Source organism: Numenius arquata, chromosome 8 (assembly GCF_964106895.1).
Source record: "Numenius arquata chromosome 8, bNumArq3.hap1.1, whole genome shotgun sequence".
NCBI lineage: Eukaryota > Metazoa > Chordata > Aves > Charadriiformes > Scolopacidae > Numenius > Numenius arquata.
The window spans coordinates 7006163-7033239 of NC_133583.1; the positions used below are offsets into that span (position 1 = coordinate 7006163).

The following is a 27077-nucleotide window of genomic DNA, read 5'->3' on the forward strand; positions in this document are numbered from 1 at the left end:
TTTCTGTGTGTTGCAGGCGACTGAACAACAACGAGCTGACCGCCATTCCCTCCCTGGGACCTGCTGCTTCCAGCGTCCGCTCCCTCCACCTGTAAGTTTGCTGCCCCCTCTTTCAGCTTTTAGCTTTTTGGGCTGTTGTTTGTGGGGCAGGTTTAGCTCCTGCCAACCCACCCACTTCTGCTGACTCTTCACACTTCATTATCGGGCTCATTAACACCTTAATTAAGAAACATCTTCTGGAGTCATGTGATTTGTGCGAGGTTGGTCTTGATTAATGTTGTGCTGATGCTTAGTGGTAATTTATAACAGTAAACTAAACAGGTTAGTTGCATATTGAGTAAAATTGTTTTTTCTCATCTGCCTTGAGGTTTCAACCATTATGTCATACTTGTGCTATTAAAGGAGTATAGAAATTTACCTTTCCTTTATTGTTCTTTTTTTCCCTGATCCTGTTCTGATCATTTCTTCTTGTCTCTTAAAGCCAGAGCCTATTCACATTTTAATCTTTCAGGGAACTCATTCCAGACTTGTTTTTATGGTCTCTTTCAACCTTTTTTATTTTTTTTATTCTTTTGAGAGAGTGATTGGTGACTGTAAGTCTAGATGTGCAGAAGCTTTGAAGTTCCTAACTTGGGTAGTTTAGGTGCCTGCAGAAGTGTTGGACACCTGAGAGCCCTTGTGTACCTGCCACCAAGGATCTCAGGTTGAGAACGCTGCTGAAGGGAATAAAGACATTATAATATCAAACTTCTTAGTACCTTAAGAGTGTGGATTTCTAAAATTATTTTTGCATGTATCTGCTTGTAATGCACACCGACAAGGAATTTTGCTGAGGTATGCATGATACCTCCCAAGTTCCTGGGAAGGGGAAGTGGTTATAGCTAATACGGACTCCAGCAAGGTGGTTGAGCAATTCAAGCGATGGCTTCCAGTGTGCATAGCCTTGCAGTGTGTGGTCACAGGCAGGTGCCTGTATTTGCCATGGATTTTCTTCTCCTTGTAGGGGAAAATGCCCATGTCCATGCCACGAGGTGATTGACTGCTCATGCTTGAAAGGCTCAGACTTACTGAGACAACCTTGATCTGTTGACTAAAAATACATTCCTGTTACTTAAATCAAGGACAAAATTGAGTGAAATGAACTGGCACTGTTCCTGCTCTTCCATTAGGCAGTGTTAAAATATGCAAAGCAGAACTCCCTCACTGTCTTAATTCAGTTTAGGGATCTTAGCTTTAAGTTGGTGTCCATATCTCACTCCTGTTGTGAAGCGAGTTTAGCTTTTGTTTGAGATATGGTTGTCTTTGATCGGGTTCTTGGGTATACTGTGTTCCTGCAGAGCTTGTGAAGAGCCAAAGTGCTCCACTGCTATCGTCGGTGCTGGATCTAGCAAGTGTCTCTGTTAAATCCATAAGTAACCACTTCACCTCCTGGGTGGAGGGGTGGCTTGTGTCTCAGCAGTTATCAGACCTGTCAAATGTGTCGCACGCAGTTGGTGTGAAACCAGCTTGTTTGATTTCTGCCTCCTGCACCCTCTCCCTGCTTGTGTGACCACATGTGAAGCCTGGATGCGTGATCCGGAGGCTGCTGGCTGCAGAGCGGGGCAGTAACTCCCCCCGAGCAGGGTCCCTTGTTCAAGGCGCGATCCCCTGACATGAGGCCATCTGCCTGCCACTTGCACTGAGCTTACTAGGCTGCCACATAACCCAGTGTGTTATGCATTGGGATTCAAAAAACTCCAGAAATCTGATTCATGGGTGGAAAGCTTGCATACAATTTACCATCCAGGATATAGTTTTAGGCCCCCCAAATCGGCTTTTCTTTCTCATGAAGTCTATAAAAGATCAGAGTTTCACAAGCCCCTGTTGTTATTTTTGCTATTAATTTAGCTATTGGCATAGGACCAAATTGCTAGAGCTTTGGGGTTTTTTATTCCTGAAATGAAATAAGCAGTTTGGAAAGGAGGAATAATGACTGGTGGAAGGCAGTAGATTTACAGCTCCTCTGAAATTTCAGAGTGGTGCAGAAGGAAGGGGAAGGTACAAAGCCAAATGATAAAAGGACGGTATTCTAAACAGACCTGCTTAGTATCACTTTCCAGAAATCTGTATTGCTTTCCTCAGCTGCTACACATAAATAACTCTGATAGTGGGATTTGTAATGCTGCTGTCATACCTCTGCAAGAAGGATCTTTGTTTAGCTTGTTTCAGGAGAATGCCACTTTTTTTCCCCCTTGCATTTCCTTTTAATTTTTATCAGAGGTAAAAATAATCTGAAAGATGTTTTAAAGTACCTGCTTTAATCGATGTTGCTGACTAACCCACATTGGAATGATTTGCTGAGGAAGTGAAGCTTTCTCCATCCTTGGGAGTCTTTAAATCAATTGGACGGCTTCTTAAAAGATGGTCTTTCAGTTCAACTCTAGGTTAATGGGCTTGATACGCAAATTGTTGGGTAAAGTTCTTTAGCCTTCTGTGATGTAAGGAATCAGATTATATGGTCATACTGGTTTCTTCTGGCCTTCAAATCTGTGAAGTAATAATTGGGGAGGCTGCCAAACCAAACCCAGGGTGAAGACTCATAACGAGGACTGTGTACTGAGAAACTGGTTTATGTTTAAGTATATAGTGTTACAGTGTATTCTTACTGCTAAAGAAAAATAAATACATTTCCTTTTTTTTTCCCAGTGTTTAGAAATGTGTGAAGTGTGTTTACCTCACAAACCTCTGAAGTAGGTTTTGTATATTGCATGCGGTTAAGTATTTCCAAAGGGCTGTGAATGCATTATAAAAGCAAGGGTTGTATATTTGTCACTCAGAACAGCCCTTTTGAATGAGTTACTTCATCTTCTACTCTTCCTAAACTGGGGAAGAGACTTTCTCTCCTTTTGGTGCTGGGAGAAAGAAATCTGGGCTTGGCAGTATGACAGATCTTCCATAAAGTGTTTTGTTTTGTTTTTTTTTTTTAATGAGCTTGATAGCTTTACATTCCCTCTCTTGGGGTTTCCCATACCTGTTCTCTCTCCATCACCCAAAACTTGCTTGACCTCACATGCGTGTGGACCATGGGCTGTATGTAAGCATGTGGGAATCTGTTGGAGAGAGAATTCTCAAGGCTTTCTGCAAATCTTTGGATGTTTCAGGCTGCAGATGGATGCAGGCATAGCATATGTATCAAACATGCTATGCCCTAATATACTGCCATGAAGTTTAGTTCAGTTTAATTATTCCTTGAAGAGTCACTTTGTTTGCCTTGCACGTTGAAAATACTGCCAAAGTCGTTCATCTCAACAAGAGCAAACATAAGGGACTTGATAAGGCTTTTAATAGAACAGAAGGGAAAAATAATCTATGCACGGGTTACCAAATAAAGACAGGCATTAAATGCAAACATCTGTTAGTGCAAACAAAAGCCAGGAAATTCAGCTGGGAGGGGGAGAGACTGAATCTGGATTCATTCCGAAATTACATCGGAGTAGCTGAGAGGAGAATCTTGCCTGAAATTCCCACAGCATTTGTAATTTAGCTACAGTTCCTAGACTTGGACATTTGGGAGTTGATGGCAGGATGTTTTCACTGACATGCTCTTGGCTGAGGATTTCCCTTCCCAACGTTCTGCCGTAACTCCAGTGTGTTAACTCTGTAGGCTCTTGAGAAGACTCTGTTACCTGATCTGGTGGGGAAGGGGAAGGTGGAATGAAACCATTTATTTGCAGCAAAACTGAGTCTGTGTATATCCAACTTCCTTACTAACATGCATGGAGAGTCTCTTAGCTGGGGGAGAGGAGGAGCTGAGCTGCAATTAGCTCTGTGTTGTGCTGTTACTATGGGTTTCCCTCAAACCCCTGTGCAGGCACAAGCTCAGCCCTCACTCTGAGGCCTGTCTGCCACTGCTTCATCCACCTCTGTGTGTGTGTGTGAATGCATCCTGGGGGGCTTTTGGGATGTCCTCACGGGATGACGGAGGTGGATCCTTGTCCTCTGTGCTGGCTCCAATATGGCCAGCCCGATTCAGTCAGCACCTACTGATACAGGCATGCCAGCACAGGCTGTCACACAGCTGTAGGGCTCCAGCCTGCTAACCAGACCTCCGCAGCAGGCGTGGTAAACAGAGCACACTCTGTGCCATGTCCTTAGCTGGCTAGGCATTAAGGAAGTTAACAGCTTAAACACTTAAAAATAACTTTCACTGTAAGTCTTTTAAGCCCCCAACCATTTAGGAACAAAGGGGATAGTGACCCACGGCAGTCAGCTGTATGTTAGCAACAGTCAGAGCTGTTTGAGATGCTTTGGCCCCATGATCTTGTTCTGAGTAAGCACAGATAACAAGGAAGTCAGAATAGGGATTTTTGGAGCAAAGGAGTGTGAAATAGGATTAGCTGATTCACAGAGGATGCAGTGACACTCTACAGCATATTTACTGAGGAAAGCGAAATCAATAGGACTACTCTGCTGCCAAACTGAGCATAAAAGTCTCTTGAAGAAAATCAATCTTCTTTACAGGCTCATTAATGTAAAGATCAATTCGCATTAAACTGTAATTAAACAGAGAGGGCTAATAGGAGAAGGGTAAGTGATCTACTGTGCCACAGGCAAAATATATCATGTAAAATTTGAAAATTAAATATATGGAGAATTGGAAACTGGGAGTGGCAGGAACATGCTAGGTCTGCTTGAAAGGACTGGTGAGCTCAGATGCTAATTGGGGCAGCAGGGTCCTCATGAAAAGCAGGATACTCAGTAGTATTCCATCTGGATGTCGGGGGTAAGACAGGGCAAAGACTGCAGCCAGCATCAGGAGTAATGTTTCCATTTGAATTGCATGGTTTCTTAAAGAGCTTTTCCTCTAAGTATTGGGGATTTCACTATAATTCTGGTTAAATTAGTGATGTAGTCAATAATGTGACTTTTGTTTCTTGTCTGAATTTAACTGTCATTTTATCTCATTAGACTTTGTATTGAATTAGAGTTGACTGGTCTTGGAGATCCCTAATGTGGCAGAATCGGGATCATACTATTAATCCTCCTCCTGGAGCTGTTGCCTTATGCTTTCTTAGTGAAGGCTTGGGAAAGCATCTGTTATTTTAGTGCTGTTTGCATTGATTCACTAGTGTGGTCAAATGAGGTTTTCAGAGCCTCCTTCTGAAGACCCGTGTAGTCCATTAGATTCTTTGAGCTGCTGTTTTGCTTTCACCCAAGACACGTGTCTTGCTGTGTTAGCTGAAGCAGTGCTAGCAGTCACTGTACTCTGCTGATCCAAGTATGATCCAGCAAGTATGCCTTCCTTTACGCTAGCTTTTCCCAGGAGCTGAGGTTGTGATGTTGAGACGTGACTCCAGTTCGGTTTTGCTTTTCAAGTTAAGATGGTGAAAACTTAGGTCTGAGTATCAGGAGAAATGCAGCTTCAGTTCCTGCCTGTGGCAGCCTCTCTGGGTGACTCCTGTTAGAGGAAAGAGCTCAAAACTGCTGCATCTGTGCTGTTTATGGAGCACAGCTCAAGCCTGAGCTGGTCTCTACATGAGGTGTGAGCTCACTTCATGTTCCTGACTAGGCCAGAGTATAAACCTCTGTGTAGGCGGTGTTGATAGTCGGGAAGTTTAGGCTCAAATGAAGAACTGAGGTTTGAGCTAACTCGATGGTATAGATGTAGCCTTGGAGGCCATTTGTGGCCTGGGATCCTGCTGTGCTAATTGCTGTACAAACAAAACAACCGCCTTGACCCACAAGAGACTTAATCTGCAAGTCATCTTTGCTGGAGTTCAGAAAAGGATGATCTAACAATTAGAAATAAGGAGAATACTCTGTTAATTCCATCTGGATCACAGCAAGCGGTTGTGTGCTCATAAGCACAAAATGCAGATGACTCAGATGCAGCCGTGTGCAGGGTCCAGTTGGAGTCAGCAGGCTCTGCCTGTGTGCAGGACCTGTCTCGGGCAGCTCGGAAAACCACGCTGCCTGCCGTGCTGCATAATTACTTGCACGAAGAAAACTTTTTCTGGTAAGTAAGGAAAAGTGGTATATGCAGGTATAGATCCATCAGCGGGAGCAGATTCACCCCCAGCCCCTGATTGCATTGGTTCTTATGTGCTGTAATGCCTACAGGGACCAATTCTCCAGTGTTTACTCAAGCAGCTCCCTTCAGAAGCTGGAGAAAGAGCTGTGCTCTGAGGATTTGGTCCATGCTACAGGCTACGCTACTCAGCTTCTATTTTTGAATGCGAATACATTGATGCGGAAAGGTGAATAGAAAGAATGCTGGCAGTCAGGCTGTTCAGTATGCAGGCATAAGATATTCTGAAACCCACCTCTCCTGTTTGTTTTGCTCAGAGTTCATAGTAAGGCTCCAGTGCGTAAAGTCTGCTAGTTTTTGAGGCCAAAGACTGCAAGAGCCTTTCCCAGTGGAGGAAACTCTCATTAATCATGTGCTCCCAAGCACCAGAAGAGACGCTGTTTTGACTTCTCTTTTGGGCTGTTGAAACTGTTCTAATCATTTGTGTGTCCTCTCTGAGCTTTCAGATATAACGTGAGCGCATGGAGATGGCAAAGGATCTGAGGCTATTCCAGGGAAATGAGTAATCATTTCTTCTAGAAAAGCAACAGCAGTAAAGCACATAGTCCTCAGACTCAACAAAAGAGCATCAGAAAGCAATCCGGGCACGTACAGAACAGTGTAAGAATTGGCCAGAGGAAAAAAATAGTGAAAGTCGGTGGCAGCTTGTGGAATACCAGTTACGTCTTGAGGCTACAGTTTTGTGCAGCCGTGGCAGCTTCTTCTGCAAGTAGGGAATTGTTTTGAGCTGGTCTAGGTCTTCTCTGACATCTGTGGGCTGCTTAGCAGGCCATGCTAGCTTACTATTTGTTCTAAAAACAAAGGAGAGGACACAAGTGGTCTCGGGATGGGACACAAGATGAGTTGGAATACTGGAACAGTATCTTTTTTGTGTGTGTCCCACATATTCATTACACCCCAAGACCAAGTAAATTTTTGTTGGGGTAGGTCTGTTTCCTCTGAGCTGAAGAGCAGGATTTGTCCCAGGGCAGATGTAACTCATGAATGTAAAGCATCTTCTGGTGCATTGTCTGAGGGCAGGTGCGTGTTGTGTACAATGCACAAGATGGTTTCCAAGTTCTGTCCCTCTGCAGATCAAGCCTAGATTAGTAGTTAGGGTCATTTGTGACCATGACCTTTTGTTAAGGTCAATATGAAAAATAGCCTCGTATTTGAGCCTTAGAATAGCCCAAACTCACTACTATTAATATCTGTGGTAGATTGACTGTCTCATTTAATGGCATATGGCAAATAAAGCGCATGTCTACAAAAGCAATTCCTTTGTTAGTCTTCACAGGCTGAGCAGATTTCAAACATAAATAACTTGCTGAGTTGAAAGTTTTTTTAGCATATTGGAGTTTCCTGTCTAAAAACTGCTAGTAATAGCAATTTAGTTTGCGCAGGGGTGGGTAAAAGCAGAGTTGCAGCTGCAGTAAAAGCACGTTAAATGATTTCTGGGTGGAATTCTCTACCCTTTTTTCTCTCTGAAAGCTTGGCTGATTCAGTTTTGTAACAAAACTGCACAAAATCAGGGAACTATCAGTATATGTTACTGTTTCTGTGCTTTCCTCCCTACTGAGATTGCCCAGTTAGCCCTCACTATCAGTTGTCAGTTTATGCTGGTTGTTAGACCAGTGGTGCTTGCTCAGAGCATCGAATAGATCCCTAGCAAGGAGTAAGAAGAGGGGCGGGGGTAGAATTGGGGTATTTATTATGTTTTTTCTTTTTAAAGTATGGTGCCATAAAGCACTTTCAAAATCTCTCCATTTTGTTTACCTTCAACTGTCCTGGAAGGCTTGAGAACAGGCAGTGTCTTTTAGTTCCTCTGCATATAACAAGGCTAAAACTGTTTCAGCAGAGGTGTGAAAAAATGAATCCTGCCCATGTGGTTCAAAGCCCAGTGAGTAAAACATCAATTTTGCCGTTTACCTTCTGCTCTGTACGATGCTTAGCACTTCCATCATTGCTTCCACTGGCACCATTAGGAATAGTGTGTAATTCAGGGTAAAGAAACACTAGTGTAAATAAGGTTCACTAAAATTTGATCCTGCTATGTCTAGGTTGGAAAATATTAGCAAAAAAACCTCTAGAAACTTATTTTTAACGGAATTAAAAGCTGACACTGTGCTGGATTTTCTGTAATTTTAAACCCACGTTAAATTGCCTGATTAATTGCGGAGAAGAACAACAGAGATCACGTCAAAAGTTAGGATCTTACTCCTGCAAAAGCAGCCCTGCTGGGGGTATGCGGGATGGAAGATCGGATTGCTGGGTGAAGGTGGACGAGAAAGCGATCAGTCATACCTTTAGATGAAGTGATCCCTTAAGAGGCCACTCTCCCTTCCAAGTATGTGCATAACTCTTGCTTGTTAACAGGAATTCCACGTGAATATTGATTGGGAATAAGTGGTTGGGTGAGTACATGTTCTGCCTGTCGAACCATTTAATGTTCAATTGCACATCAGGGAAAATAGCAAAGGTAGCTGGAAAATCCAACAGGAACGCAGGGACGTACAAGTGAAAAAAAACTTTTAGTGGTCAGATCCGAGCAGAGAAAACTAAGTTGGGGAGAGGGGAAGAGTTGAGTTGATGGCAAAAGAAAGAATCTATAAATGGTTAATTGGTTTTAGACTTAAAATATTTTCTCCTGTCCAATCTGCATACTGCAGATCACTGCTGCGTGGAAGCAGTTGCTGAATGGAGGGGCAATTAGCATAAACAACCAGGGAAAGGCATTGGACTTCCTGTAATTTTTCAGGTGCCCTGGAAAAGGAACACCTTTTGGTGGTCTTATTGAAGGTATTTTTTTCCCTCCAGACTTGACGGAGCTGTCATCTTTTTCAAAATAAGAGGAACTAAAGGAGTAAATGGTCTTATTAGAGAAGCTTGAAGAACTTATTGGCTAAGTGGTGGTAAATGATTTTAAAAGATCTGTTCTAGGGAAGCTTGAACAGATAGTGTTTGACACCAGCCTGGCTTAACACAAGAGCAGTTCTACTTCAGAGCTCAAATTTTCTGTTCCTTCCATCTTTTGAAACCTTGTTCTGCAGTTTCCTGAAGCCATCCTTGCTACTTGACATGCTTTGTAATAACACAGTGCCTAGACTTGTTAAGAAGAATTTTCTTTGCTAATTTGACCATTGCTTTTCCACATAGGAGCCATTCCTTATTGCTGGCTGAACGGTCTCAGCCGAGCAGAGCTCGCAGTGAAGCCTGCCCAGAGGCTATCCCCGTTCTGGTGACCTTGCTGACAAGACAGATAAGCCCTTTCAACAGAGCAAAAGCATGTGTCATGTAGGAACAGACTAACCAGCCAGCCTATCTACATCTCGAAAGTGTTAACAGGAGTTTGACTGGCCAGTCAAAAATGTTTCTCCAACTGCTGCCTTCTTCAAGGGGCAAGTCTTTTAGTGACTTCTGCCGCGAGTTCGATGAGAGTTAAGAGAGTTTGGTCTGGAGAGTAGACACATTCAAGTGTGCTGTCCTTTATTTACCTGCCTTAGCATCAGGGTCACAGAGCTGCTGTGTAGTTAAATCCACCTGTTTTCTTTGTACTTCTATCAAAGGTGAGGAGAAACCCATGTCACATCATGGCTTTCAGGCACAAGCAGTGCATGCTATCAAGAAGTCTGCTTGTAATTACAGTTTGGATTAATGTCCCAGCATCACGGGCAGAGTCATTACATTTGGTTTGCACTTAAATTGCTTCTCTGCTTGTATATTTTCCCCTCCTCGCTCCTGCGGAGAGACAAAAACAAAACAAAGCCACCCACAAAACACATGCACTCACTAGGCTGTGGTGGATCTTCTTTACTTTGATCATTTATTACACAAAGAGAAACTAAAATCAGCATCAGGATTTAAGGATAAAAGTGCCTACATGCCTTGTGATCCTGGACCTTATTGGCTTTCAAATGAAAATACTGCCCTTGTTGATTAGAAGCACAAAACTTGCCTGTGATGGAAATGAAAAGAGGCTGCTGTCTCTGCTTGGGAGTGGGACAGGGTAGCTGCTCTGGGTTAGCTAAATTCACATCTGGGCTGGATCTGATTCTTGGTGTCTGTTCCTCCTTGAGAGAAGGATCTGGGGGGGGGCTAGGCAGCAGCCCTGACCCAGAGTGGCTCCTTGTGCTGGGTGCTGTGTGAGTGTGGGGCTGTGGAGAGTGGGAACTCCTTGGAGCAGCAAAGCAGTGGGGGTGAAGCTGGGCTCTTTCTTGGCTTCAAGGACTGCCTTACACATTTAATTTGTGATAGAAAATTGAGTTTGGCTGGCATGTATCAGCAGCAGAAGAAAGCCCCTCGAGGTAAAAGTGGAAGAGGAAAAGCCAATGGCAGAGCAAGAGAGTAGCAGACCAAAGGCATAAGATGTAGAACATAGAAACACCAACCTTACTGTCATCTGCCAGCAACTGAATAACCCATTTCAAATACTGATGCAGCCCTTCCTTCAAAGAGGCTCTACTGAGCTCCACGACCCCGCTCAGACAGCTGGTGCAGAGCCATGTGGTTTCCTGCATTCTTGTATGAAAACTGCCATTTACCTTATATGACTCTCTTCTTTCTATTCCTATAGGACAATTCTGCTCCTTCTTAGCAGAGTTCAGCACTCAGCAGGGCCTTTCCTCTCCTTTGGAGCCTTTATTAGAGCTTGCTCCAGCCTGAGGTCAGGGAATGTGAGACTGGAAGGTGATGAGCAGTGGTTTGGACTGAGAGCTGGAGGAGAAGGGAGTGAAAGACTAGCACAGCTATGAGTGTTCACGAATGGGCTGTTTCAAAACCAGCATTGATTATGGTCAGTGACATAGAGGTGCTCTCCTTCCCTTGTGCCAGAGAACTGGCTCCTGTTGAAGATCCCTGGCCCCAACCCTTGCAGGTGCATCATCCCACTGAGGGATGCACAGAGTGACTCTGAAGATAGTCGCTGAGATGTTTTGAGGTAGAGCTGCACACAGGGAAGCAAGGTTGTGCTCTGGTATTGAGTTCATAAAAGTTCAGGAAAGCTCCTTACAGAGAGGCTGTGACAGACAACGAAAGATGCTTTACACAACCTTTTAAGCGGGTCTGTGCCCTTTGTGAATACATCATTTAAAAAGCCTCTATGGAGTACAGTCCTCATTGAAACATCCAGTGTAACCAGAATAGAGCAGAAACTCTGGTCCTCTCGGAACCACCCTGTTGCTGATGGGGGGACTGTGCCCGTAACAGAGACTGTCTTGTCTTCAGGAATCTTTACTTGCTTTGATGTCATAACAGGTTGTGCAATGTGCCGAGGAGATAAGACAGCCTCTGTTTTAAAGATGACTAGTTTCTTATCCTGCCTGTCCCACACATTTTACTCTGCTAATGGGAGTGAATGCTGAAGGCTTACGAAGTCGCATATTGCAAAAAAATATCCAAAATCATATGGTGGCAAGTCAAAAAAGTCTAGTGAGAGTAAATGCAGATCAAAGTGAGGGAGAGTGCTTTTAAAAATTACGTCACTTACCTCAGTGGATTGAACACACAGCATAAGGGCATCTGACAAGTCAGAAAGTTTACATAAACATTGCTGGTGCAGAAATATCCTGAGAGAGTACGTATCTCACTGGATGTGGCGTTTCTGGTTATATTAGAAGAAAGGCTTTCCTTTATGCAGTTCATACTGAACCCAACAAAAGCCCTTAATGAATGTTCATCAAATACAGGTTATGTCCAGCTGCCTCCAAAGCCAGCTTCTAAAGTGTGTGCTTGATCTCTGTCTAGCTGTTATCCATATGGCTGCCTCATGAAAGAGCTACAAGAGCGTGCCTGGCAGGAGGATAACATCTGCCCGTGTTTATGTACCCAGGGCCCAAGGATGCTCTGAGGCCATGCTTTGCCTGCACCAGGGTCAACGGTTGCAGTTCATCAGTGTAAAAGAAAGATGTTTGGTCCTGTGGGGTGGCCACAGAGTAGTCCTTAATAGACAGTGAAAGCATAGCCCTTGAGTCACACCGGTCTCACATGAATAGTCCCCTTGACTGCAGTGGAACTATTTGCATGAGTAATCATTTGCTCATGGGAATAAGGAGCTCGTAACCCAGCCCTTGCAGTGTCACTGACTTGACTTGCAGGTGGCTGCTGCTCCCAGGTCCAAAGGAATGGATGAGCAAATCCCATCTCCCAGACTCTTTTCTGACTCCAAATGTCCATGACCTGGAACAGAAATGCAGTCGCTTCTCTGTGAAAGGTGACATATCTTTTTCTCCCCTTAAAAAGAAAAAAAAAAAAAGAAATAAAAGCCTTTTTCTTCAATCTCCTGTGTCCCAGCCTGTGTATAGCTTTGGGTAGTTTGCTTCATGCTTGTCCATCCTAACCCACCAACACAAGGCAAGAGCTTAACCTGCTGAATGAAAGCCCTCTGAAATATATTGGGTTTGAAGCTGATGTATTGCAGATGGGGCAATGTCTTTAGACTTTCTGCTGTAGTTTGATATAGTTGGATTTGCTCCATCAGCTTGTTCTTCCTTTACACTTACATATGACAGTTTTAAATGAAAACAGTGTTACACGGTCACAGATTTTGTTTGCTACATCTTAGGCTTTTTTATGAAGGAGTACTAGGGCAAGGGAAGATGCTCGCTGACAGACTCAGAGCATGTAAACCTTTAAAGAAAAGGTAGGATACCTGTAAAAATTACACAAGGGTTTTTTTTTTTTTTTTGGTGCTTGTTTTTTGTTTCATTGGGGTTTTTTTGGGGACGTGTGTGTGTTTTTGGTGGTTTTTTGTGGCTGACCCTAAAACGCAGTGGTTGCTTGGGCTGCCACCACTCTGCTCTTGTGTGTGCAGCCAGCACCTGAACAAACAGAGCTGTATCTGCAGCAGCCTGGGAATCCGCCAGGATTCCTCGGGGAAGGAGTGATTCAGAGCATCTGAGAAAAGTGGGGGCTGCTTCCATGCATCCTTGCTTCCTGCCCGGACAATAACCCATGCAGCCTTACTCTGAAAGAACAGCGAGGCTGTTCCCATAAGTAAATACAGCACATGTTGTGCTGGTTAAAAATGTACATTCTTATAATGGTGCAAAATCTTGAGCCTTGTGGATTATCCTGGCAAGGCTGACATGATAGTGCAAAGTGTCAGATGGCTGGGGGGGCTTTCCAGAGCGGTAGGGAAGCGTGAGGCCTTCTGCACTTGGGGCATTTCAGTCTTTCAGGAAAGGTTTTGTGCAGAGGGATGGTGCGACAGAGATTTCCAGCATGTCACCTGCATGTTTGCTTCACCTTCTGCTACTCTAAAGCCGATCTTTCACAAGTTCCAGTATAGCAGAGGAGTCTCTCTGGAAGAAAAGTCTTCAGAAGCAAAAAAAAAATTATGAGTAACATGTTAAAATCATGCAAGTTGTGTATTGATAAACTGTACAACTTTGAGTCAAAGCTGATGTCCAGGTCTCGATGACATTCTCCTCTTTCCTTCTTTCCATACACTAGAAAGAAGCACTTGGGACATATCTTTGGCTATTGATTGTAATAACATGACCAGAACAGAAACATTTACGTTGCTGCTATTGTAAACACAAACACATCTTCCGCATTATCAGTTCTTCTTCGTCCTTGTCAGGAAAATTTCTTAGGCATTGCATTCCACTCTGAAACTATGATTTTTTTCAATTTTTTGTGTGTGTGTGTAGTGAGTGATGGGCTAAAATCAGATGGCAGATCATCTAAGGTGAGAGTGTAGGTACCTATGTCTTGATTCTTCTGTAGTGCTTTTAGGAGGATCAATATTAAATCTCCATCTTCTCTGAATTGAGAAGGTGGAGGAGGAGGAGGGCAGGTAATTCCAGGCATCAGTTAGTCACAGTGTATGTGATCCATCTCCTGTTACGGCTCCTTTGATCTCGCTCTCTTTGCAGGGCCCTTCTCTGACACCAAACCTTGCCTGTCCTGCAGTAGCAAACCCCATAACTCTTTCCGGCTCTAGCATTTGGTTTCTTCAATACTTTCCCAGTATGGAAATATTAACCAAACCCTGAACTTTTTAATCTCTCCATTTCTAGTCTCGTGGTCTCCTGCATACGCTAATTTTAAAAATGTGCTTGCGTACTAATAGAACCCTACCCGAGGTGCGGAGCTTCTCTTTTGAAGCTTGATTTTATTTTTGATGTCTATAACAGGTGTTGGTTTAATAGGTTTGCTGTATTACAGCTTGCTTTTTTTTTTTTTTTTCCTTTCCCGGGCCCGGCCAGCTCTGAAAGCTGACACGACATGAAGGCCAAGCATGTGACTTCTCCCTGCCTTTAGCCTCACTTCACACCAAACATTTGGGCTGCAGACTCCCAGCAGCCATGGCAGCCTTAATTCAAGCTTTGTCTTAAAGCGGGAGGTTTTGTGCTGCTTGTATTTAAATCGGTCCAGCCAAAGCCCCCTCGTACATTCCCATCTGAGGGTCTGCTTGCTTTGATTTTCCGCTGTCAGCTTTCTAATGGGCAGCTGCTGAGGGGAAGTGAATGTGGCTCCAACAACAAAGGAGTGTGTTTGTGCTGCTCTCTGCATCGATTTCACACAAGTAGTTTGAAGCCACGGTCTAAATTAAACTGATTAGTGTTCTCCAAAGGATGGCCTTGCTGCAAAGGGGAAGGTGAATTCTTCTTCTATTAGGTCTAGTGGAAAATGTCTCACAGCCTGTTTATCAAATAAATATTCAGAAAGACGCTTCGAAGAGGAAACCCACCGGGATTAAAGTGTAACTTTACCTCTAAAATACAAGCTGAGATTCCTGGAAACGCTGCAAGCTTTTGACTTTGCGCCACCTGTTGTTTTCCTGCCCCCCCCCGCCTTCGGCTCCCTCCCGACTTAGAGCAAACCCAAACACGCTTTGCCTTCGCTGGAACATTTTCTTGTTTTTCTGTCTCGCAGCAGCCCGGAGGAGCTCAGAGAGCCCCTTCGCTTCCTGACGCGGTCCTCCCGGATTCGGTTCAGCAAAGAGCTGCCTGAGATTAATCCAAATCTCCTGTAATCCCGAGGGGTCTATTGGAGCGCGGTGCAAAGTGCAAGGGCTGAGAGGCTGTGCTACCTCGGGGTGTTGACCGGGGGTGCAGGCGGGTTAAGCAGCGATGGCTGGAGGGTGGTGGCTTCCCTCAGCTCTCCTCTCTCCGTTTGCAGCTGTGGCTGGTGCTGGCCTGTGGGCCAGGCAGTTCCTGAACAAGTGCCATGTGTAAGCAGCTCCCAGTCTGAAAGTAATCTATTGCCGACTTCGAGTTACCTTGTGTCTGGCACTAAGATGTTACAGTTCAAGATCTGTGTTAGCTACAAATGGGGTGTCTCCAGGCATGAGGTTGTGTATGAGCTGGGAAATGCAACTGTTTTAGCCAGGTCCTCCCATATTCATCAACAAACCCTAAAAGGACTTGGATGGGCTCCTTAGTTCCTATGATTTCTTTTTCACTTGAGCTGCTTTCACTCCAAATTCGTAGTCCTCGGTGAAGGCAGTCCCTCATCATCCTACTGCAGTAGTAGGTTCCCATACAGATGGGTAAACCAGAGGTAGAGAGGGGTTAAGAAACTTGCCCAAGGCAGATGAGTCAGTGCCAGAGCTGGGAATAGAAACTAAGAGACTTGGCTCCTGCTCCAGGCTCTAATTGCTCAACCTCACATTGAAGCCCTGTCATCATATACTCTTGAGGTAACACTGGCTGAAGTGAGACAGGGAAAGCTGTTTCCAGGCAGTGATACCTATGGAGTGGGGAGAGGAAAAGACACCTGGAGGCAAATTGGTTTTGGAAGCACTGATAATTTGTGCTTTAAAGCCTGGTTTCAGCAATTGGTACTAAAATTTGATCTGTCACCTTTGAAGCTAAGGAAGTGTAAACTAAGGAGCAAGTTGGGAAAAATCCAGCTCTTTTCCAGTCACTGCTAAAAAGGAGAGGCAAAGTCATAACGTCACTGGTTTGTTGTTTTTTTTTTTTCCTAAAACACCGTGTGATGAGATTGGGAACAGAGGCGGATGAGCTGAAAGGATCCAATAACAGGAAGGGTTAAATCACCACAGTTCAGCTATTACTGAAAAAAATGAAAAATAAAATGTAATCAAGCTAGTAAAAGGTTTGGACAACGTTGCGTTCATATCACATGCTGTGTATAGGAAAAGTCAGCCGGGCTGGTTTTGTTTGAAGTGCAGTGCTTTGAGAGGGTGCAGGGCTTTGCAGCAAACTGTCTGACATTCCCCAGCTGGGACTGGCCGGGGATGGTGTTTGGAGCTGAGAGTTACATTTGGAGTCAGCCCATGTTTGCAGGAGACAGAGAGAGGAGCCTGTTTTTTTCCTGCGTGAAATAGCGCATCCATCTAATCTGCCAGCTGTAACACATGAAAAGCAAGAGGCAAAAGGACAGAAGTCACCTGGAAACTGCAAACACGGCTCAAACAAAATAGTTCTTTCTTGTCCTTTTCTTCCCTTCTTAAAGTCTGTTGTCTGGGATGGGTTGGAAAATCTGGCAGGCAGACTGGATATACGTTGAGCAACTAAAGCACAGAAATACTAATACTCAAAAAAAAAAAAATAACATTGGCTTGTGAAGAGCACTTCATGTCCAAACTCACTCTGGGCTCTCACTCCTTTGCAGACTTAGCTGCCCTGCTCAGGAATCATCAGGTAATTTATAGATTCTTCACATTCATTTGTGCAAGCCTTCATTTCCTGTTAATTTACAGCCAGATTCATCTCAGCCATCACAGCCTAGATGAGATCAGAGTTGAACTCATAGCTCCTGCTTCAAGAGAGCTACAGAAAACACGCCTGGGGTTTGCTTTCACTTATGTCTGTGTTGAGGTGCTTTCCTGAATCAGTCTTGCACACACATTTAATAGACTGTCTTATTTTGAAGAGGTAAAAAGATTGAAATTTTTGAACATGTTAATTCTAATAATCAAGTCCTTGCAAAAGAGACTAGTCTTTGGAGAAAAGAAATCCCCCTTGCCCATGTGTTCAATTTATGGAGGTCAGAAAAAATCTGGATATCGTGAGTTTTCCTGTATTTTAGTCACACTATCAGCATAAATTCACTGGAGCTTTGTTCCACTATGTGGCATGGATGTAAAAATTCAGCCTTTATTCTTAGCTGTAAACGAATATTGGTCGCTTGGATAGTAGCCATATCATTGCCTTTTGTACAATTTGTGGTTGCAGAGATCTGTGTACCTGTAGCCCATGGAATAACCAGTTCGGTAACGTAGGTTAAAGACTTTCCTTTGATTTTCCTGATGCTTTTTTGCACTGCATTAGCAGTGTATTGCTATAGTGGTGTAAAATTTGTCCTTAATGATTTGTGAGCCTGCACTGAATTAATATTAGTAGCGTTTAAACTCTTTAGTCAAAGCAGCATTTCTGCGAATGTTTCCCCAGTGTAAGCGAGAATCGTGTTCTGACTGTTTAAAGAAAGCAAATTGTTCTGGAGATGCAGTTTTTACCCTCTTTCTGTTACAGACACCAGCAAATGTAGTGGTGAAACAATTTGGTTTTAATAACAGGGAGGGTAAAGGAGCAGATCACGGTGTAGGTAGTGGGTCCCTTGCTGTGTGCTTATTGGTATTTTCTTTTGAGGGAGAGGTTTTCTATTAAAGGGGCTTGTCTGAACCCCTGGGAGAGCTTGAAATGGAGGTGAGGCTGGAGAAGATGGGCTTCCAGACACCCGTCAGCTTCAGTGCCTGGAAGGCTGTGGTCAGCTTACCCGGCAGTTTTTTGTTTCAAAGAGCTGATGCTTTGCCAGGAGAGCTGGGACGACCCGGTTTGCATTCAAGAGTGCTTTCGCTGGCTGCTATCTCCTCCTCTGGTTCCTCAGTGGGTAGCCGGCCGGATTAAGGCATAGTACTCGTCTGAACCCTCACTGCTATCTCTTATTATTCAGCAAGTTCTCAAGTGTCTGGTGAGCGTCTCTGTTTGGAGTGCCTCACTCCCAGCCTTGCCAGTAATATCAGTGACTGGTCTAAATTCACATCAGGCATGTGCTCCACTTCTTGTGACTAATGCACAATGTATTTTTTTAATTGGTTACTGGTCTCTCTACTGATCCAGGCCAGAAAGGAGTCAGAGGAAAGGACTAGGGGGATTTTTAGTTAGACCTTGTTGAGTACAGTTGAAGTCTAGAGGTATTTAACTATTTGATGGCTGCAGAAACCCTGAGGACAGCTTGTAGTACATTAAGTTGAATCCTTCAGGCTGGTACTGGTAAGGTAGCAAACGCAGGTGATCATTAAAGGTTCTGATCCTGCAGTTGATGGTTGGGCAGGGCACTGGCACTGCAGAGTTACCCTAATTGCACAGCAGGACAGAGGAGGCAAAAGATGAAGAAACGTTTGCAAGAATGTTTGCAACCCCTCTTACGGTATTTCTGTGCATTACAAATCATTGTAACATAGTCCAAAGCTGGGAGTTTTCAGAAGAATCCTTAGGAACTAAGGAAGCAATGTTTTGTAACTCTTGCTGAGATTGTATTTACTTGTCGGTTTCCTGCTCTGAAAATCCCATCCTCTGTGTAAAATATTGTCAGGTTGCTGAAACCATTGACCATCACTCCAGCCCTGCAGTCCTTGCATGTAACAAATCCGTTCTGGAAGTGCAGGCTTGTAGGAGACTGAGCCCAAATTACTGGAAAAAAACCTGATGAACAGAGTCAGAAGTTCTTTCTGTAGAAAAGTCTTGTACCATACCAGAAAAAGTGTCTGGAAGCTTGCAGATATCTGTGAGCTGGTCTTTCTAGCCATAGGAACAACCTGGGGATTAGGGAAGATCTCTCTGGTGTGGGTTTCTCCTCGGACAGCTGTTGAAAAAGCTCTGCAAGTCTGAGTGTGTGAACTCAGGGGCCAGCCTGTGGGCCTGCTGTGGCCTCAAATATTCTTTCTGGTTATTTTTAAGAGAACTAAGTTGTCTCCATTTCTCCTCCTGACCGTTTCAGGCATCACAACAGGATCCGCAGTATTGAAGCAAGTCAACTGAAGCCCTATGTTACCCTGGAAACATTGGATCTGAGTTTCAATGACATCACGGAAATCCGAAACGGCTGCTTTCCGCAGGGACTTCATATAAAGGAGCTGTGAGTTTTTCTTGTTGGGAACAGCTTTTGTTGAGTTACCACAGCAGAGAAAAGGGCCTCAAACCTTCCTTAAGAAAAGGGGAGGGAATGAACATACAAAGTATGGGGTTATTCGTCAGGATTTTAAGTGCAAAGGAGAATTAAAATGCAGCATGTTGTCCCTACTACTGGGTTATTTTTGGAGCTCTTTCTTTTGGGTTTCTGATGTATCTGTAAAGAATGCAGATTATTATTAATTGTCTTGCATAGGACTGTTGCAACAGAGAAAAGGTATGCTGCATCCTTTAGGCATGGGTGTCTTTACAGCGGGCAACCTAGAAGCCAGAAAAACTGTCAGTGTCTCTTCCCCAGTAGGAAGCGTATATGCTGTTTCCCAGATCAGCCCATGTGCATCTATCTGGAAGAGAGGAGGGGGAACGACTATTTCATCATTACAATGGCTACTGAATGTTAAGAACAGAAATCTCTCACTGGTTATTTGAAGAAAAACAAAGGTTAAGCAGAGTAACACCCTCCTAATAGATATGTTTGCCTATTCAGGGAAACATAAAATAATCTGTGTTTTAGCTAGCTTTGAAGAGGTGCAGACAAATAACCTGCTTGTATTAAAGTTTGCTCCAAGGTTTCTGCCCCTGGTTGTAAGAGGGTATAAGATAGTGGTGTTGTGACTGATGTTTGCCTGTTACCCTGTAAAAACGGCTTCTGTGGCTAAGACTGGGGTCCAGTTAAGAAAGAGCCCTGGGACAGATGCTGAGGGAAAAAGCAGGAACGAATAGAGTCGTCCTGCACTGGAATATTCTCCAGTTTCTGGCTTCTACTCCTAGTTCCCTCGCTGAAGTAGGAGGGTACGAAGGAGCTCTTGGGAAGCACACAGCACTTCTCCACATTCGTCACATGGCTCTGGGAAAGGCTCTGTGCTCTTTGTGCAGCCAGAAAATCCAACCTCTGTAATTTCACCAGCCTATCTGGAGACCAACCAAATGCTGATAAAAGGAGATTTCTGACAGAACTGTTCATTTTTCTGCTGTGATTTATTGCAGCTACCTGGGGAGCAACAGAATCAGCACCCTGGAGCCTGGTGCTTTTGATAGTCTGTCACGGTCCCTGCTAACGCTTCGTCTGAGTAAAAACAGGATCACTCAGCTTCCTGTCAAAGCGTTCAGGCTACCCAGGCTAACACAACTGTGAGTACAAATGTGCGCTTTAATTAAGCTCAGCCACACTTTATGGAGACAAAACATCCGTGAGGATAAACACACCAAATGTCACCCTTTCTCACCTGCTATCTATAAAACTTAGAATACGCTATGTGGTAGTCCTCTGCCAGCACCTAGTAAAACACGTTGGGAGAGGGTCCTTTTTTGTCTTGCAGCCATTGGCTTTTCAGGCCCTTCTTTTTGATAAAGTGGGAAGGGAGGGATGCTGCAGCGGACACCAGCACCTTGACAGCATAAGACAAATCCATTCATTTAAAAGCTGCCAGTGTCTGTGGCGCAAGAGAGGTTTGGAAGATGTTTCTGTTGCAGATGACAAAGCTCAGCTAGTTTTTCAAGACCACACAGGTATCTGTGTGTGGCAATAAAAAAGTAATGACAGAAGGTTGTTAAACCGTGTGGTGATACTTGGGCAGACAAAATAGCACTCTAGATGAGTTAACTCACACGTTGTTGTTGTCCTGCCTGTGGTCCATATGGCAGGAGCTGCGTGGGGATGCGTAGACATCTGCAGCTATAAATATGCTTTCCGTGTAAAATAGTAGCACTAATGGTTTAGCTTTTCCCTTCTGCTGCTGTTGGAGAAATGGGCCCGGCCTGAGGCCTGTTGCAGTCTTTCCATCAAATTTGATAGGCAAAAGGTCAACCTCTGTCTGTTAACATGTAATCCACAAAAGCTGTTGGAACTTACACCTTTAAATGACAACCTCTTGATTGAAAGACAAATCATTCAGCCAAGATGTGTCTAAGGAACGGGTGTATATTTGTGCTTGCATACATATATGAGGATTTATAGCCAATTTGGGACTGAGGAGTGTGACACAATAGCATATGCGTCTTAAAAGTCTGTTGTCTCTCAGTTGGAAGTTACTGTCCATTGACTGAGAGCTTGTAATCCACTGTGTTCGTCTGCATCATGTGCAAAACTGTAATAAAAACAAAGGTCAATTCAATCTGCTTAGGAACACAGTTTTCACTGGAAGTTGGAGTAACTGGTACTCTTAAAGACAGTCTCACAGCTGTTGTTTAACCCTATAGATAAACATGATGTGTTGTAGAATTTGCGTACGGTTCTTTTTCTGGCAAAGCATAGTTCACTAATAGCCTAGGAAGTGCAGTAAGGCAAGAGTCTTTAGGCCTGCAGACTTTTTAATTGCTTACTTGAGTTAATTACACTCAACCCGAGTGCAAGTTCAACATTGTTTTTTTTAGGCAGTTAAAATGTAAGCTTAAAGTTTCTACGGCTTCCTCATCTTTTCCAAAACAAGTTCTGATGTTTTAACCTCCACCGTTTTCTTCAACATAAGTGCTGAATAGGGAACTACCCTTAGGTTGGTCTTGTACGTGCAGAAAGGTATCTATTTTAAAAGCTCTATCTTGAGCTTTTGTGCGTTCCGTCAATGCAGTTTTCCACTGACTTTATGGAACTGGGTTTTCATCTGATATGTCTGGGTCTAGCAATCCATAAGACTGTTTGATATGGGTTGGTAAAGTGTGCTGTGATGATATTCATGTTGCTATTCAGAAGAAAGGTATTCCCAAAATGTAGGAGTCCCTTCCCAACCAGAGGGAAAAAAAAATTATTTCATGAACTAAGTTGGAGATCTTTGTATACACAAAATACTAAAACTGCCTTGTTATTGAAAACAACTTGTTTTACTCTTCATTAGTTTCTTATAATAGGAAAAAATGTGAAATATGTCAGGGCAACTGAAACCTTTCCATTCCAACTTAGCCATAAAATTTCCTTTTGGGCTCACAGTTCTTACAGCACCCGCTTGTTTCAGAGCACATTTTTACTGGGAGATTGCAAGTCCTGTAAAAACAATGGGTTGTAAGGGAAATAACGCTGATGTTTAACTGTATTGGTTGAAATAATGTCTCTGCTTGAGAAAAGATGACGTGAAAATTGATGAAAAGGATAAATGGCTTAAAAGAAATGCAGAGAGAGGAAGGACGAAGAGGAATTGCCGCGCTGTCTCTGTTATTTCTCTATAGTGAAAATCTCTCCCAGGGTGAGTTTATTTAAGCGATCACACCCAGCTGACTTCCCTGGCTAGCTCTGGGATTGAAAATTTCCGGTGCACTTCTGCTCTCTCCTGGGAACCGTTGACAGAGGAGTTGTTGGCATTGCTTGTCCCCATTGTATGCTGCACAGATGATTTCGTGAGAAAGGACTGGGATTTAATAAACTTGTATGGCCTTGGTGATTTTAGGGAGCTGAACCGGAATCGCATCCGCCTGATTGAAGGCCTGACATTCCAGGGACTGGACAGCTTGGAAGTCCTGAAACTCCAGCGCAACAACATAAGCAAATTGACTGATGGGGCTTTCTGGGGTCTAGCCAAGATGCAAGTTCTGTAAGTTGGAGAGATGGGCTCTTTTCCCTTAAAAGCCTAGACTTCACCTGCTATCGTGTCCTTCTCTGTGGGCACCAGTGCCAGTCCTCATACTTCTTTCTATGTCCCGCATGCACAGAGCTCTGTCATGCTACTGCAGCTTCTCTTTAGCTGACCCACAGTTTAGTAAAGCTCATTGCTTTACCAAGTGTTCAATAAAAAAAAGTCCTGTTTTTCAAGCTGTGGCAGTATTTCCTTTGAAAGTCTGACGATTTGAACACTCGTCGAGATCTCAATTGGTCTTTAAATAAAAGCTCATCTCACTCCTGCAAATTTGTTTTGACTGATACATGGAAATCCTGTGTCGCAGACCTAATTATTCTGCCTCTTGGGATACCTAGGAACCAAGCTGGCCTATCTCAGCCAAGTGTTCTTTCTGTACAAGAGAACAAATTGAATGGACATTGCAGAGAAATGCTTGAAAATTCCAACATGATTTGCTTTCCAGTGCATTTGCAAGGCCACAAGTGATCAGGGGAGCATGTTTCTGGACACTGCTGTCACACAACTGAGACTCTGCAAATACAAACTTGAGTGGGATGCTTTAAGCCCAGTTTACTTGCAAGTGGAGCATATCTCTGCAGTCACAGCTTGTTCTGGCCATTTCGTTTATGTTATCCTTGAATTTCTATCCTTCACTTACCCAAGAAATGCCCACACGTGCACGTATCCACACGGGTGTATAGAAAGGTGTGTAGGAATGGCTAAAATCCCAATCCTTGTTGGAAATTCTTCAGCATTTAACCAGTGCTGCTTATCTGTCAATTCCTTCTGATTTTTCTCCACAGCCACCTGGAGTATAACAGCCTGACAGAAGTAAACAGTGGCTCTCTCTACGGCCTTTCCTCTCTGCACCAGCTTCACCTCAGTAACAACTCCATATCCCGCATCAACCCTGACGGCTGGAGCTTCTGTCAGAAGTTGCATGAGCTGTAAGTTGGTTTCTGTTGTGGTTGGTTGTGCAGGGTTTGATGCTGATGTAACATTGGGAAAAATCCTTACTCCCTGTTCCTGCCAATCACATGGGTTACAGCTCCTGCTGTATCAACCTGTAGAAATGCGGGAACTGCAGCCTCCTACGTGATGCCCTTTTCATTCATGATGTTGTGACCTTCAGAGCACCTGATTAAAATACGTTTGCACCAGAAACAAAGGCTAGAACCCTCTAAAAGTATGGAGTGCCAAAAGACCTGGAGAGTTTGTCATCTGCGGCTTGCCAAAAGCATCTTGCCAGTGCTTTTAACTACCTAGTTACAAGCCACGCACGGCTTGCCATATAATGACTGTACAGCCTGAAGGAAGCTTTGCTTTGTCCTCTGTATCTACAAAGAACAATCATGTTTTCAACCAGCAGAGATTTGTCCCTTTAAAGGCAGTTCTCCTCCTTTCTCCTGTTTACGCTGTACCCTTCCTGTAGGGCTCAGTTGTTTAAAAGTAAATACATTGACTTTGCTCTCCTGAGATTTCCAGCTGTGAATACAGTCTCTTTGATAAATGAAAGAAATCCTTGCTGCTGAGGACAGCCCCATAAGGATGTCTCTTCGGTCTGTGGCACTGCTTAATGCCTTTCTGAAGAGACACACATGGATGCTTGGCAGTATTTACAGAAGTAGCTGTCATCCCCTCGGTGGGACTGTGGAAAGATTCACTTTTTTCTTTGGAGAACTTGACACATGTGGTTAGCGGAACCGTAATTCATTCTGCTTGGTGCTCAGAAATCTCTTGTTAAACATTTAGGGATTCTCCTATCCACCAAAAAAGAAGTACAGTAAAGCAGCATCCTGCTTTCAGAGGCCTCACTCTTGACTCAGACTGAAGGTGGGTATCTGCCTACCCAGCTGGAAGTCCCTAGTCTTTTGGGATGTGGATTCTGAGATAGGTGGACATGACACATGTCATTCCTTTAAGTTTAGAAGCTGTAGAATTAACGTGTTAGCCCAGTGACCAGCTGTGATCTTCTGTTGAACCCAAATTATTGATTCAGATGTGGATTATTTTGGGGAGGCACAAGGAAATACTTTATTTTTGGTTTTAGTTAAATACATATGTGACTGTTTAATTACCTAATTTTTCAAATTGCTGTGAAACTGCCCATGCCTCCATTGCTATAGACAACTACAGTTCCTTCACATGCAGTTCCTCAAGGGATATTTACTAGATTAAGGCAGTGTCAATGGAGAAGTCTTAAAGGCAAAAGATCAGTATCGGCACCGCGCTACTCCTGTGGTCTGCTTAAATCTGAAGCATCAAGGAAGGGGAATCTGCCTTCCTGGGGCACTCACAGTTGGAATAAACAAATTCAGATCACTACGCTGTATTAGTACCACAGCTTTGGAAGCTTTCTGCTCTCAGGGACCCAAAATCTGGTACCTTTGTTGAAGCTTTATTTTTGGCCTGGGTTCGAATGGGGTGGTTCAGCCCCATCTGCATCTTGCAGAGCTAATGTCAGAACTTTTGCAGGGAGTTAACTATGCTTGCCTTTTCTACCTGATACTGTCTTTGCAAACCCTCAAGGTTTAGATGGGAGGTTGCACGTCATGCTGAGTCCTTTATTTGTCAGGTATGGATTGGGATCCCTTGCCAACAAGCAGTGCTAGCAGTGAGTTGTTCTGGCTTAGTGGCCATCCTCTGCAGTAACTGTAGAAACCCGGTGCAGGACTCTCTTGCTGTGGTGGACAGTGGGGTAGATTTGGAAAATGCCTGGTGGTGTGAGGTGGTAGGAGCCACTGGGGCATGCTCGGCCTGACAAACAGGATTGTGCTAGAGTGTGAGGCCAGAGAAGGCATTAGCTGAGATGCGAAAGGCGATTATGTGGGTGTTAGCACACATCTCTGCAAAATATTACAAGCTCTTGCAGGTGTTGCCCTTAGGGTAAGGCTGCTGCAGGGAGCCATCAGATACTCCTAACTGAAACTCCCACAGCCAAAGAGTTCTTGTAGGAGAGGTCTGCTCTGAAATTGAAGGGTGAGGAAAGAAAGCACTGGATACATCTAGACTGCCTCTGTGCACATCTTTGAATGTGTACGTTTCATTCCTTATTAAAAGATCCTTGCTCACCTCCCCTATTGCTAAATCTACTGAGTTTCAGTTATCAGAAAACACCGTCTCTGGTTGCACAGGGAATGAATTTCAAAGTCCTTAACCCAAGGAAGAGAGATGGCCAGATCTCTGCTTATCTGTGCTAAGGAAGGAGGTGGTCATCTGAAGGATGAGTTGTCTCTCCTTCAGTTGTTGGGAGAAAACGTGACCCCAGGGCTCTGGTCTGATGTAAAAGCTAACAAGGAAAGAGAGCTCTTGCCTTGTTACGGGCATGAGAAAGGGCTGATTGTATTCACCAGTCAGGTGCTAGGTCATCATCATCATGGAAAAATCCACAGTGGGAGCATAGAATTTCATCAGAGGTAAATGATGACTTGGCTGCTGGGTCTTTCTTTTCACTTTTTACTTACAGTTTGGTCAATGGGAATGAAATGTGTTAGATGTACCTGGTCCAGAACTGGCTGGCAGCAGGAGCCCCAGCTGCAGAACAGGTTTCTGGTTAACCCCTTGATGTATCACTTTTGGCATGCTGCTCTGTGTGCTGCTCTCCCATTTCCTCACCAGGCCAAAAGGGCTGTGCAGACAAACATTTCCACTTGTTCATTCCAGTGATTTCTCACTGGTAGAGAAATGAGAAGGTAGGGGAGGCAGCAGAGACCTGCTGACTTCTCTCAACCCAGATAATCCAAACTGCTGAGGAGGGGAATGCACTGTTTTGCAAATTGGCCTGTCCCATTGGCAGGAAGCAGAGCCGTTAATGTTGAAAGAAGCCACCGCCAGGTGTGTTAGTTCCTGAAACCTTCCATCTGGTTGCATCTATTGAGAGAGCCCTCCAAAGACTGCTTGCTGTCTGTCCATCTTGAGGTGATGTCAGGACGAGCGGAGGGGAACATGCCTTCACCAGTTGTGGCAGGAAATCTTCTGTGTAGAATCAAAAGGAATTTTTTTTTTCTTCTCAGCCAGGTTTAGGATTACTTTTGAACACTTTAGGTTTTTTTTAAAAGCCAAATTCTTTAATCGCAGGTGAGGACATAATTTTGACCGGATGCCAGTTCTTCATAACTAACACTACAACTTCTTTAGGAATGAAAATATGTTGTCCCATACCTTCTTCAAACTCATTAATCTTTGCTGAATTTTTTCCAAAGCTTGCCCTCTGCCCACTCACACAGCTAAAAGATAGACAGCTCATTTGCCAAGTAAATGACACCCTCTGTACTTTGGAGTAGGTGTCTGTTTTGACTTAGGTTTTGGCTTTGCAGTGACTTTCATGCAAGCCCTAGACACATTTTTAAGCAGACTCATTAACAGGCAGCACTAGAAGAGGAATTT

General features: G+C 43.9%; 1 protein-coding gene across 1 annotated transcript in view; it reads left to right on the plus strand.

Annotated features, from left to right (window-relative positions):
• Positions 1-27077, plus strand: part of LRIG1 (leucine rich repeats and immunoglobulin like domains 1) — a 92106-nt gene that overhangs the window by 42100 nt on the left and 22929 nt on the right. The window contains exons 3-7 of the mRNA XM_074151397.1: positions 17-91; positions 18956-19093; positions 20134-20277; positions 22524-22667; positions 23495-23638. Coding sequence (XP_074007498.1) covers positions 17-91; positions 18956-19093; positions 20134-20277; positions 22524-22667; positions 23495-23638 — 645 coding nt within the window. The remainder of the gene's footprint in view (positions 1-16; positions 92-18955; positions 19094-20133; positions 20278-22523; positions 22668-23494; positions 23639-27077) is intronic.